We start from the raw sequence: 14,959 nt of genomic DNA on the forward strand, positions 1-14,959 counted from the left end.
CAATAACAGTACTGAAATGAAGGCTAAAAGGGCATTAATGGGAGCCTTAAAAAGAAAAAGAAGAAAAAAAAGGTAACTAAATAGTTACTTTTCACAGTAACGCATTACTTTTTGGTGTAAGTAACTGAGTTAGTAACTGAGTTACTTTTGAAATAAAGTAACTAGTAACTGTAACTAGTTACTGGTTTTCAGTAACTAACCCAACACCGCATGTAATACATCACCATGTTGCTAATTAAACATGTTATAATTCGATGAGTGTTGGGTTGCAGCAGCACGGGTGTGCATGCGCGCTTTAAACACTAAAAAAATGATTCATTATGTTCCCAGGGCTCTGTGTACGTGCAGGCTGGTTTTAAAGATAATGTACATGTCATTGTACGTCTAGTATATCAAAATAAGCATTATGATAACAGCGATATAATGCCACCAAGTCAGCTGTGGCTACTTTTCCAGGCTTCTGATTGGACAAAATGTGCATGACAGCAGGTATATGCATTTGTGTGTAGACGTCGATGGTTTTAACCCCAAATATGCATTTCTTTAAACTCTCCGTGTTCCTGTGGCCATGGCCCAAGTGAAGTGAAGACTGTAGTTTGTCTCCCTCTTGAGGACAGATGGTGCAACTGCAGCGAGATCCACTTACCGTCCAGCTCCTCGTCGGTTGTCAGCTCGTCGTTGGAACAGATGCTCAAGACATTGACGAGCATTTCGGTCACTGCAAAGAAGACGAAGGAGAAATATGACAAAATAGTTGAATCACTCATAAAAGCTTGCTGACCTTTCTCGCCAACGAAGGGCAGCGACCAGGTAAAGACGTCCATGAAGTTGGGTAGCCAATAAGGGTGAGGCGAGCAGTTGAACTGTCGGATGTTCATCACGTTGTTCTCGTATTTCAGTACAGCCGCTGGAGAGGGGAAGACAAAAAGGAACGATGGAGGCTAATTGGATTATTCTAAAATACAAAACATTGTGACAGTTGACATAAGCGGGCAGAAGTTTATAGTCTTAAATGTCTTTTTAATTTTGGGTGCCAATTGCTTTTTTCCCCAAGATTTAATGACTGTGGTCTGTGGTTTAAAAAAAACAATAACTCTGCTCACAATCATGTGTTTTTTTAGTGTTTAGTGGATTTTCTCTACCCAAAGTGACAATATACACATGCAGTCACAACCATCTGATATAATAAGTGGTGCTGAAGGCTCCAGAATGTCGTTCAAACTGACATTTCCAAATGACCAAGCCCTATTACTTTCTTTTGTTAGTGGTCATGATTGACTGCAGTTGGTAGTTACTCTTTGGCCGCGTACACCTCAAATAAACAGGAGGATGGCTGACACCTTTAAATTAAATCTATACCAATCCTGCCAAGAAGCACGTTCCTGGTCAAGGAAAAACCTTCTCTGGGGCATTCGTGGGGGTGTATGTACAAACCCCGTTTCCATATGAGTTGGGAAATTGTGTTAGTAAGTAGTTGGGAAAGGGCATGTTCACCACTGTGTTACATGGCCTTTCCTTTTAACAACACTCAGTAAACGTTTGGGAACTGAGGAGACACATTTTTTAAGCTTCTCAGGTGGAATTATTTCCCATTCTTGCTTGATGTACAGCTTAAGTTGTTCAACAGTCCGGGGGTCTCCGTTGTGGTATTTTAGGCTTCATAATGCGCCACACATTTTCAATGGGAGACATGTCTGGACTACAAGCAGGCCAGTCTAGTACCCGCACTCTTTTACTATGAAGCCACGTTGATGTAACACGTGGCTTGGCATTGTCTTGCTGAAATAAGCTGGGGCGTCCATGGTAACGTTGCTTGGATGGCAACATATGTTGCTCCAAAACCTGTATGTACCTTTCAGCATTATTGGCGCCTTCACAGATGTGTAAGTTACCCATGTCTTGGGCACTAATATACCCCCATACCATCACACATGCTGGCTTTTCAACTTTTCGCCTATAACAATCCGGATGGTTCTTTTCCTCTTTGGTCCGGAGGACACAACGTCCACAGTTTCCAAAAACAATTTGAAATGTGGACTCGTCAGACCACAGAACACTTTTCCACTTTGTATCAGTCCATTTTAGATGAGCTCAGGCCCAGCGTTCATAAACGGTTTTCGCCTTGCATAGGAGAGTTTTAACTTGCACTTACAGATGGGTTTCTGAAGTGTTCCTGAGCCCATGTGGTGATATCCTTTACCCACTGATGGCGCTTGTTGATGCAGTACAGCCTGAGGGATCGAAGGTCACAGGCTTAGCTGCTTACGTGCAGTGATTTCTCCAGATTCTCTGAACCCTTTGATGATATTACGAACCGTAGATGGTGAAATCCCTAAATTCCTTGCAATAGCTGGTTGAGAAAGGTTTTTCTTAAACTGTTCAACAATTTGCTCACGCATTTGTTGACAAAGTGGTGACCCTCGCCCATCCTTGTTTGTGAATGACTTAGCATTTCATGGAATCTACTTTTATACCCAATCATGGCATCCACCTGTTCCCAATTTGCCTGTTCACCTGTGGGATGTTCCAAATAAGTGTTTGATGAGCATTCCTCAACTTTATCAGTATTTATTGCCACCTTTCCCAACTTCTTTGTCACGTGTTGCTGGCATCAAATTCTAAAGTTAATGATTATTTGCAAAAAAAAAAAAAGTTTTATCAGTTTGAACATCAAATATGTTGTCTTTGTAGCATATTCAACTGAATATGGGTTGAAAATGATTCACAAATCATTGTATTCCGTTTATGTTTACATCTAACACAATTTCCCAACTCATATGGAAACGGGGTTTGTATAATTATGTGTAAATGAGAGCACATTCTTGTGCACCCGATTCTTGGTTTTAAAACTCACAAAAAAAAAGTTGTGTTATCATTACACCCAAAAAAAATAAAATATTTCAAATTAAGAAGACATTCATGCCTTTTTTGACTGGATGTATACTCCTAAATGCAACAGTAGGTTCAAGTTTAATTTCCTCTGCATATGGATTCAGGTTTGGGTGAAACATGTCCGCCTTTCACATAACGTGTGCCACATCTTTATTTTTTTAGGTAAGGCAGCAAAGAGATTTGAGGTCGACCGGGAGCTAATCAGATTAAACCAAACACCAAACTGGTCTCACCACATAATATCTACACTATAACTGTATACCATGTACCGTGGTCGAATTTTGAATTATTCAGGTACTTTATTAATGATGTAGATGCTGCCAGTGGGTGTTATGCACAGTCAGGGTCTTGACAGGGTTGCTGGGTTATATCTTGCATATGGAAAACAAAAAAAAGACAATAAGTGCAAATGACTACATATAGCGACTTTACTTTTCTTCGGTAATAATTTGCAGTGCTTAAAAAAGTGGAAAAGGAAAAGTTGCTCCTTTTTCCCAATCGGTCGTTTATTAACAAGAATATTGCACAACAGCAGCAACATAATTAATGATGTAATAACGATGAGAAGAAAACTGCTCTTTCAGCATTAATAGCGCTAATGAGTTCAATGTAAACAACAATACGGCACGGAACAGTTAAGTAGCAACATTTTTAAAGTGCAAGCAGAAATAGATAACACTACTGCAGGCTGATTACGCATATTGTGCATCTGGAAAGTATTCACATAGCTGCACTTTTTCCGCATTTTGTTATGTTAAAGGCCTACTGAAACCCACTACTACCGACCACGCAGTCTTTATATATCAATGATGAAATTTAAACATTGCAACACATGCCAAAACGTCTCGGTATGATGACGTCAGCGCGTGACGTCGCGGATTGTAGAGGACATTTTGGGACAGCATGGTGGCCAGCTATTAGGTTGTCTGTTTTCATCGCAAAATTCCACAGTATTCTGGACATCTGTGTTGGTGAATCTTTTGCAATTTGTTCAATGAACAATGGAGACAGCAAAGAAGAAAGCTGTAGGTGGTAAGCGGTGTATTGCGGCCGACTTCAGCAACACAAACACGGCCGGTGTTTCATTGTTTACATTCCCGAAAGATGACAGTCAATCTTTACCATTGGCCTGTGGAGAACTGGGACAACAGAGACTCTTACCAGGAGGACTTTGAGTTGGATACGCAGACACGGTACCGTGAGTACGCTTCCAAACATTTGATCGCTTGCCCGTACTTGCGTGCCGCTATGTGCATGTCACGTACGTAACTTTGGGGACTTTGGGGAAATATATGTGCTGTATGAACTTTGGGGAGGTGAACGGTACTTTGGGCTGTGGGATTGAGTGTGTTGTGCAGGTGTTTGAGTTGTATTGGCGGGTTATATGGACGGGAGGGGGGAGGTGTTTGTTATGCGGGATTAATTTGTGGCATATTAAATATAAGCCTGGTTGTGTTGTGGCTAATAGAGTATATATATGTCTTGTGTTTATTTACTGTTTTAGTCATTCCCAGCTGAATATCAGGTCCCACCCGCCTCTCACAGCATCTTCCCTATCTGAATCGCTCCCACTGCCCTCTAGTCCTTCACTCTCACTTTCCTCATCCACGAATCTTTCATCCTCGCTCAAATTAATGGGGAAATCGTCGCTTTCTCGGTCCGAATCGCTCTCGCTGCTGGTGGCCATGATTGTAAACACTGTGCAGATGTGAGGAGCTCCACAACCTGTGACGTCACGCGCATATCGTCTGCTACTTCCGGTACAGGCAAGGCTTTTTTAATCAGCGACCAAAAGTTGCGAACTTTATCGTCGATGTGCTCTACTAAATCCTTTCAGCAAAAATATGGCAATATCGCGAAATGATCAAGTATGACACATAGAATGGACCTGCTATCCCCGTTTAAATAAGAAAATCGCATTTCAGTAGGCCTTTAAAGCCTTATGCCAAAATGAAAAAAAAAAAAATGTTGTCCTCAAAATTCTACACACAATACCCCATAATGACAGTGTGAAAACGCTTTTTTAGAGCTTTCTGCAAATGTATTAAAAATAAAAATCTCATATACATAAGTATTCACAGCTTTTGCTCAATACTTTGTTAATGCACCTTTGGCAGCAATTACAGCCTCAAGTCTTTTTGACTACGATGCCACAAGATTGGCACACCTATCTTTGGGCAGTTTCGCCCATTCCTCTTTGCAGCGCCTTTTAAGCTCCATCTTGTTGGATGGGAAGTGTCGGTGCACAGCCATTTTCAGATCTCTCCAGAGATGTTAAATCACATTCAAGTCTGGGCTCTGACTGGACCACTCAAGGACATTTAAAGAGTTGTCCTGAAGCCATTCCTTTGATATCTTGGTTGTGTGATTCGGGTCTTTGTCCCGCTGAAAGATGAACAGTCACCCCAGTCTAAGTTCAAGAGTGCTCTGGAGAAGGTTTTCATCCAGGATGTCTCTGTACATTGCTGCATTCATATTTCCCTCTATCCTGACTGGTCTCCCATTTCTGACACTGAAAAACATCCCCACAGCCTGATGCTGCCACCACCTTGCTTCACTGTAGGGATGGTATCAACCTGTTGAAGAGCAATGCCTGGTTTCCTACAACGCATGGCATTCAACAGTCCAGAGAATTCTGTTTCCCAGTGAAGCGCTGTGAATACTTTCCGGGTGCACTGTAATACATAATCAACTACATCAACAGTTATTTTTTGACAGAACTCTGCAGTTATTTTCTTTTGTAGATCACCTATAGGAGACTACTATTGTATGTCTGTCTGGATGAATTTATATTATTCAGGAACTTTTATAAAGGATGTAGAAGCTGCTAGTGGGAATGGTTAAGAGTCGGTGTCTTGACAAGGTTGATGGGTTATATCTTGCATATTTAAAAACAAAAAAGGCAGACAATACATCCGTATTACACTCACAACTAAATCTCTTTTTGTTGGAAATAGCACCGTTCACTTTCCAGCATGTTGAAGTAGAGACAAATGTGACCTCGGCTGTGATTAAGAAGGTGCTGAGGAGCATAGGAGAGATGCCAAGCATAAATATATCCACGCTGCCAGACAAACGGTCCCAGATCGGGTCGTAAACGGACACCACCACTGGGTCACCGTGGGGGACTTTCCTGCCCCGGCACCCGCCCCTCCGCCCGTTCCAGGTCGGGAATAGCAACCAACTCCCAGGAACTTCGGCCGTGACACAAAACAAGGGTCAAAACACACATCCAGCTAGCTTTGTTTGTGTGTGTAATCACTGAACTAAGGTTGAGTGGGTCGATCCAAATCGATACCATGGGAAGTATCGGTTTTGGATCGATACAAGTGCAATTGATATGATACTTTGTCTACATTTTTACAAATATTTGCATGTGTTGTGTTATTATTGTTACATTGTTTAAATTGTCATATTTGTATGTTGCCTACAAACAAAAATAGACACGGGTAGGATTTGGGAAAAACAAACCAAAACAAAAGATTTGAATGACGAAAGCAAATAGCAGTATTTGCTTTTGTCCATTTATTTTGATTAAACAATTATAGGTAGTAAAAATGGGTAAAGGAACACGGGTAATTACTTTATTTTGTTCATATTGTTTATAGTCTTATATCAGTGGTCGGGAACTTTTTTGGCTGGGAGAGCAATGAAAGACAAATATTTTAAAATGTATTTCCGTGAGAGCCATATTATATTTTTTAACACTAATTACAACTAAATGCGTGCATTTTTAAGTAAGACCAACATTTTTAGAGCATAATAAGTCTCTTATTCTTTTTAATAACATTGTTATTCTGAAGCTAATCAATAAAAAATAAAATACTTCTTACTAGGGATGTCCCCGATAATGGCTTTTTGCCGATAGCCGATATTCCGATATTGTCCAACTCTTTAATTACCGATACCGATATCAACCGATACCGATATCAACCGATATATGCAGTCGGGGAATTAACACATTATTATGCCTAATTTGGACAACCAGGTATGGTGAAGATAAGGTACTTTTTAAAAGAATTAATCAAATAAGATACATAAATTAAAAACATTTTCTTGAATAAAAAAGAAAGTAAAACAATATAAAAACAGTTACATAGAAACTAGTAATTAATGAAAATTAGTAAAATTAACTGTTAAAGGTTAGTAGCCTACTATTAGTGGACCAGCAGCACGCACAATCATGTGTGCTTACGGACTGTATCCCTTGCAGACTGTATTGATATATATTGATATATAATGTAGGAACCATGCAGAATATTAATAACAGAAGGAAACAACCCTTTTGCGTGAATGAGTGTGAATGAGTGTAAATGGGGGAGGGAATTTTTTTGGGTTGGTGCACTAATTGTAAGAGTATCTTGTGTTTTTTATGTTGATTTAATAAAAACAACAACAACAACAACAACAACACAAAAAAAATACCAATAATAAAAAAAACGATACCGATAATTTCCGATATTACATTTTAACGCATTTATCGGCCGATACATCTCTACTTCGTACCATTAATGCGACTTCTTGAAGTGCGGTAGAAAACGGATGAATGGACTAAAATGCGTGACAATGTTTTATATTTTGAACGTTATTTTTAACACTGATTACCAGCGGAATTATTCATTACTTATCATGTCAAGCAATGTCAGCTAAAGATATATCTGAGAGCCAGATGCAGTCATCAAAAGAGCCACATCTGGCTCTAGAGCCATAGGTTCCCAACCCCTGGTCTTATATTGTTGTATTTATATATTGTTAAAATGGTCATAAAGTGTTGAAAAATATTATTAAAACATTTGTCACGTGTTTTCTCATGATCATGATGATCAAATTAAAGGGAAGAAAACACCAAAAGTTGCAGTATCGCCCACTCCTACACTGAACATGAGCCAAACAATACACTTATATATCCTGCCTGGGGGGGAACTTTCCTAGTTGTGATTGTGACGCAAACACAAGCAAAAGTGCACCGGCTTTGTCTCACTTGCATGTTGCACATGAGCCTGCGAGGGTGCTGTGGGGTATTTACTGCATGTGTGTGCGGCTGCACGCACGGAAGCGATTGCACGCGTGGGCAGCCGTTGCATAAACATTACATACTGCATTAACATCGTCAAGGCACTTGATTGAATGCAGCCAGAGGAGGGAGGGAGCGTGGGGGAGGTCAGCACTCCTTCGTACCGGATTTGCTTTAAAAAAGGAACAGGAACACCCGACAACCTCCGCTGCACTAAACAAATGCTGTTTATCTTGGATGCTGTAAAAACAAATTCTCAGTAGGAGGGCCCGTGGCTGGAAACTAAAGTCAACAGGGCATGACAGCCACTACCACTAAGTGTCTCTGCTGAGCCGACAACAACAGGGGTGTAAGGGGCGGGGGTGCTGAGGCCAAGACTGCTGCCAAGGCAACACAGAGATGACGCCTACTCATTAATTATTCATAAGGGAGTGCCTTCAGCCTATTTCCCCGGTAACGGCCATAGTCTTTAATACAGCTGCTTTAAAAACAGGGGCGATTCCTGGTATCTTGGCCCAGCTGGCAGGTTGCATGTAAAGAAAAGTTCATATTATTTTGTTTTTTTACACTTCGTAGTATTCTCTCTTCATTAGGGATGATGTTCGAAATCGGTTCTCCTGGTTGTTCGATAAGAAAAGAACCGATTCCATGGACTCGAATCCCTTTTTGAGAACCGGTTCCTGTTATCGAGGCCACTATAGTAAAGAAAAAGAGTTGGTTCTTTATTCGAATCCCTGGGAATGAATCCCTTTCCACGTACAGGAAATGCCCTGTGGGACCTGCAATGTTATGCCCATTTGATTGTAGACTCTTACTGACATCTTGTGGCGATATGAAAATACTACACGTCATTAGTTTGGGTACTTCCGGGTTGAGACAATGGAGAAGTAGACAAGTTGTGTTAGCTCTTACAAGCCTTGGAAAAGATACGTCTGTAAGTAAACTGTTTAACTTGTTTATGTAACTCAATATTAAGGTGGAAAGTGGTTAAGTTTGATACTAAGATGATTTATATATATTTTGTTTGTTGTTAGTTAGTTTGATACTAAGATGATTTATATATATTTATATATATTTATTATATATATATATATATATATATATATATATATATATATATATATATATATTATTTATATATATTTATTTATCTATATATGCACCTTATTGCTTTTTTATCCTGCACTACCATGAGCTTATGTAACGACATTTTGTTCTTATCTGTGCTGTAAAGTTCAAATTTGAATGACAATAAAAAGGAAGTCTAAGTCTAAGTCAGTCTTTATTGAAAAACGATTTTTGTGCACTGTTTCAATGGATGTTTTGAGGACTTAAAATGGCTGCCAGTCGTATATTTCCACCATCGAAATAGTTTCAACACTCAGAAGTATTTGTTTGATGATAGTACTGTATATTTGTGTGAAGCTAATATTTACATATTGTGTATTACATTTCAGTATGTTAATTGAATCACATAGCTTATACATTTTTCATTGTGTGTATTTTAGTTTAAAAAAAAAAAAAAAACAGTCCAGTGCAAGACAAAAGTAAAGATAGGAAAAGACAAAGCAAGATCAACAACAATAAAGAGCCTAAATGGATTAATCTGCTTTGGATTGTTTGTTAGCTGTCTAACAAGCTGTATAACCTCAACACATATAGTGAGGGCAGAACAGGCAATATGCAATTATTGCCAGGCTTCGCTCTCATGTAAGGGGGGAAGAATTGTTGATTGATGACTGTGGTGTTCTTAGTGTCATAGTGTGTGTAGTTAGTATGTTCCAATAGCAGCAGAAGTGCACTTTTTGGAGAGCTGTATTATTTTCAGTTTTGTGCCCAAGGAACTGATTTTATTTAACACTATATTATTATTTATACACCTATAGTGATCACAGAGACAGGTTGTTTTTGTGTTACTGTATATATATTTGTTTTTCTGAAAAATCCCACTTAATATACTTTGGGTAACAACAGTCAATATTTTTTGTTATGTTTTTTAGGGGGCTAACAGTCAATATTTATTTATTTATTTTATTTTATTTTTTTCTTATAAAATAAAAGTGAGTTTTTGTTCAACCAAATATTGTGTTTTTTTCCATATACAACAACCTATCTGGATTCGATAAGAGAATCGATAAGGAATCGGTTTGATAAGAGGATTCGATAATGGGCTCGAACTCGATAATTTCTTATCAAACATCATCCCTACTCTTCATTTGTCGTTATTTATGCTTTACGAATAAATGAAGTGATAATGTTCATCGGTCAAATACGTGGAATTGAGTCTGGCAGAGTTTTAAAATGCTCCCATTTGTGTTGATTTTTAATCTATCAGACGATGAAATGAGTCATAATATCAAAATCAAATCCTTTTCCTCAATTGGTGTACAGGGGTCGGCGAATCCAAAATGTTGAAAGAGCCATATTGGACCAAAAAAATAAAAATAAAAATAAAAATCTGTCTGGAGCCGCAATAAATAAAAACCCTTATATAAGTATTATAATGAAGGCAACACATGATGTAAGTGTCTATATTAGCTATATTAGCCTACCTACTATTAAAGGCTGACGCAAATCTTCGTTGACAGAAAGAAATGTTGTATTTAAATATTTTTTCTACACATTTTTGCAACATTGGAAATCATTAGTAAAATGAAGCCTTCTCACAGGATGAGATAACTCCTGGAAATTACTGACTTATATCGGCCAAAGGTATAGATGTGTGTGTCTAAGTTAAAGAAAACGGCCGGCTGTCTTCTTCTAATGGATTTATTACAATCTTTGCAAGCTGAGTAACGTTTGCTGTGGTCTGGAACAACATGGCACACAAACAACTATGAAGAATGCCGCCAATATTACATACATATAATGTGTCATGAGACATGCAAATATAAATTAAATACACAGAGGACATAAATAAAGGAAATTCAATCAGCTCAATTATACCTACAAACGAGGCATAATGATGCAATATGTACATGCAGCTAGCCTAAATAGCATGTTAGCATCGATTAGCTTGCTGTCATGCACTGACCAAATATGCCTGATTAACACTCCAACAAGTCAATAACATCAACAAAGCTCACCTTTGTGCATTGACGCACAGTATAACACGTTTGGTGGACAAAATGAGACAGCTGTGGCAGCATCGGAGAAAGTTGTACATGTAAACAAACGACGATGAGTTCAAGGGTCACTGAAATTAGTAGGACAAAACGGTTCTAGCCAAATACTCTCATCAGTGAAGCATGTATAACATAAACAGTGGGATTTCTAACAATTAGGAAGGTTTGTTTCATGTTTGTTTTCTTATAGAAAATATATTAAAAAGAGCCACTAGGGCGGCGCTAAGGAGCTGCATGCGGCTCTAGAGCCGCGGGTTGCTGACCCCCGTACTAGCATTATGTGGTTTACTCTGTACATATGTAGCATCGTCTACAACAAAACTTGGGAATTTGGACTCATTTCATTAATCACAAATGAGGTTAAAAGGAGATACTTAATATTTCATCATATTAATGTGTGCCCAGAAAATGTGTCCCCATGCAGTCACCAGTACAACATGGAATGTACTGATTAGCCTACTATCAAAATGACTATGTGTCATAGGCTGACGCAAATCTTTGTTGACAGAAATGTGGAAATGTAATATTTTTTCTTCACATTTTTAAAACATTCAAAATCATTAGTAAAATGGAGGCTTCTCGCAGGGTGAGATAACTCCTAGAAATTACTGGCTTAAAAATGGCCAAAGGTATAGATGTGTGTGTCCAAGTTTAAGGAAACGGCCGGCTGTCTTCTTCTAATGGATTTATTACAATCTTTGCAAGCTGGGTAACGTTTGCTGTGGTCTGGAACAACATGGCACACAAACAACTATCACAAATGTAGCCAATATTACATACGGATAATGTGTCATGAGACATGCACACAAAATCAAATCAAAAGGACGTAAAATAAATTAAATGAGCTCAAATATACCTACACACGAGGCATAATGATGCAATATATACACGCAGCTAGCCTAAATAGCATGTTAGCATCGATTAGCTTGCAGTCATGCAGTGACCAAATATGCCTGATTAGCACTCCACACAAGTCAATAATATCAACAAAGCTCACCTTTGTGTCTTCACGCACAACATTAATAAAAGTTTGGTGGACAAAATGAGACAAAAAAGGGGTGGCATAAAACACGTCTTAGAAAGTCGGAGAAAGTTGTAAATGTAAACAAACTACGGTGAGTTCAAGGGCCGCCAAAATTAGTAGGACAAAACGGCGCTCGCCAAATAGTGTCTAATCACTGAAGCATGTTTAATATAGGGCAGCACGGTGGAAGAGGGGTTAGTGCGTCTGCCTCACAATACAAAGGTGCTGAGTAGTCTGGGGTTCAATCCCAGGCTCGGGATCTTTCTGTGTGGAGTTTGCATGTTCTCCCCGTGACTGCGTGGGTTCCCTCCGGGTACTCCGGCTTCCTCCCACCTCCAAAAACATGCACCTGGGGATAGGTTGATTGGCAACACCAAATTGGCCCTAGTGTGTGAATGTGAGTGTGAATGTTGTCTGTCTATCTGTGTTGGCCCTGCGATGAGGTGGCGACCTGTCCAGGGTGTACCCCGCCTTCCGCCCGATTGTAGCTGAGATAGGCTCCAGCGCCCCCCGCGACCCCGAAGGGAATAAGCGGTAGAAAATGGATGGATGGATGGATGTTTAATATAAACAGTGTGATTTCTAACAATTAGGGAGGTTTGTGTCATGTTTGTTCTCCTACAGAAACCATATTAAAACAAAAAATATATTTTTTCCCTCATCTTTTTCCATTTTTCATACATTTTTGAAAAAGCTCCAGAGAGTCACTAGGCCGGCGCTAAAGAGCTGCATGCGGGTTGCCGACCCCCGTCCTATCTTAACACGACACATAGCTGCTAAAGTCATGCTCGTTCTTGCGGCAGGTTTTACAAAGAATGGCTATTGCGACATCCAGTGGACACATTTAGAACAGCAGTTTTCTTTCATTCAAAATTTTCCGTTAATTTTTATACTCGCGGGCCGGATAAAAAACTGTTTGCGGGCCAGATCCAGCCCGCGGGCCGTACGTTTGACAACCCTGCTTTAAGGTGTTAAACCAAAACAGCATTGAATTATTAGGGGGCCAACAAGCCCTTGGGTAAAATGTGAACATTAGCTAAAACATGGCCACAATCAAGCAAAACATCGTAGCAAATGAGAAATTAAATGTCACTTTTTCCGCATTTTGTTATGTTAGAGCCTTATGCCAAAATAAAATAAATTCATTTTTGCCCTCAAAATTCTACACACAATACCCCGTAATGACAGTGTGAAAACATTATTCTAGAGCTTTCTGCAAATGTATTAAAAATCACATATACATAAGTAGTCACAGCCTTTGCTCAATACTTTGTTGATGCACCTTTGGCAGAAATTACAACCTCAAGTATTTTTGACTATGATGCCACAAGATTGGCACACCTATCTTTGGGCAGTTTCGCCTCTTAAGCTCCATCATGTTGGATGGGAAGTGTCGGTGCACAGCCATTTTCAGATCTCTCCAGAGATGTTCAATCACATTCAAGTCTGGGCTCTGGCTGGGCCACTCATGGACATTTACAGAGTTGTCCTGAAGCCATTTCTTTTATATCTTGGTTGTGTGCTTTGGGTCTTTGCTGAAAGATGAAGCTTCACCCCAGTCTAAGTTCAAGAGTGCTCTGGAGAAGGTTTTCATCCAGGATGTCTCTGTACATTGCTGCATTCATCTTTCCCTCTATCCTGACTGGTCTTCTACAAACCCCGTTTCCATATGAGTTGGGAAATTGTGTTAGATGTAAATATAAACAGAATACAATGATTTGCGAATCATTTTCAACCCATATTCAGTTGAATATGCTACAAAGACAACATATTTGATGTTCAAACTGATAAACATTTTTTTTTTTGCAAATAATCATTAACTTTAGAATTTGATGCCAGCAACACGTGACAAAGAAGTTGAGAAAGGTGGCAATAAATACTGATAAAGTTGAGGAATGCTCATCAAACACTTATTTGGAACATCCCACAAGTGAAAAGGCAAATTGGGAACAGGTGGGTGCCACGATTGGGTATAAAAGTAGATTCCATGAAATGCTCAGTCATTTACAAACAAGGATGGGGCGAGGGTCACCACTTTGTCAACATATGCGTGAGCAAATTGTTGAACAGTTTAAGAAAAACCTTTCTCAACCAGCTATTGCAAGGAATTTAGGGATTTCACCATCTATGGTCCGTAATATCATCAAAGGGTTCAGAGAATCTGGAGAAATCACTGCACTTCGATCCCTCAGGCTGTACTACATCAACAAGCGACATCAGTGTGTAAAGGATATCACCACATGGGCTCAGGAACACTTCAGAAACTACAGTTGGTCGCTACATCTGTAAGTGCAAGTTAAAACTCTACTATGCAAGGCGAAAACCGTTTATCAACAACAACCAAAAATGCAGTCGGCTTCGGTGGGCCTGAGCTCATCTAAGATGGACTGATACAAAGTGGAAAAGTGTTCTGTGGTCTGACGAGTCCACATTTCAAAGTTTTTTGGAAACTGTGGACGTCGTGTCCTCCGGACCAAAGAGGAAAAGAACCATCCGGATTGTTATAGGCGCAAAGTTGAAAAGCCAGCATTTGTGATGGTATGGGGGTGTATTAGTGCCCAAGACATGGGTAATTTACACATCTGTGAAGGCGCCATTAAAGCTGAAAGGTACATACAGGTTTTGGAGCAACATATGTTGCCATCCAAGCAACGTTACCATGGACGCCCCTGCTTATTTCAGCAAGACAATGCCAAGCCACGTGTTACATCAACGTGGCTTCATAGTAAAAGAGTGCGGGTACTAGACTGGCCTGCCTGTAGTCCAGACCTGTCTCCCATTGAAAATGTGTGGCGCATTATGAAGCCTAAAATACCACAACGGAGACCCCCGGACTGTTGAACAACTTAAGCTGTACATCAAGCAAGAATGGGAAAGAATTCCACCTGGGAAGCTTAAAAAATG

At 39.6% G+C, this 14,959-nt stretch overlaps 1 protein-coding gene across 1 annotated transcript in view; it reads right to left on the reverse strand.

Moving 5' to 3' along the window:
* Positions 1–14,959, reverse strand: part of LOC133606753 (protein phosphatase 3 catalytic subunit alpha) — a 211,463-nt gene that overhangs the window by 19,593 nt on the left and 176,911 nt on the right. The window contains exons 9-10 of the mRNA XM_061961063.2: positions 782–907; positions 647–718 (exon numbers count right to left, since the gene is read on the reverse strand). Of these exons, the coding sequence (XP_061817047.1) occupies positions 647–718; positions 782–907 (198 nt within the window). The remainder of the gene's footprint in view (positions 1–646; positions 719–781; positions 908–14,959) is intronic.

The sequence above is a fragment of the Nerophis lumbriciformis genome, linkage group LG05, assembly GCF_033978685.3.
Source record: "Nerophis lumbriciformis linkage group LG05, RoL_Nlum_v2.1, whole genome shotgun sequence".
NCBI classification, from domain to species: Eukaryota; Metazoa; Chordata; class Actinopteri; order Syngnathiformes; family Syngnathidae; genus Nerophis; species Nerophis lumbriciformis.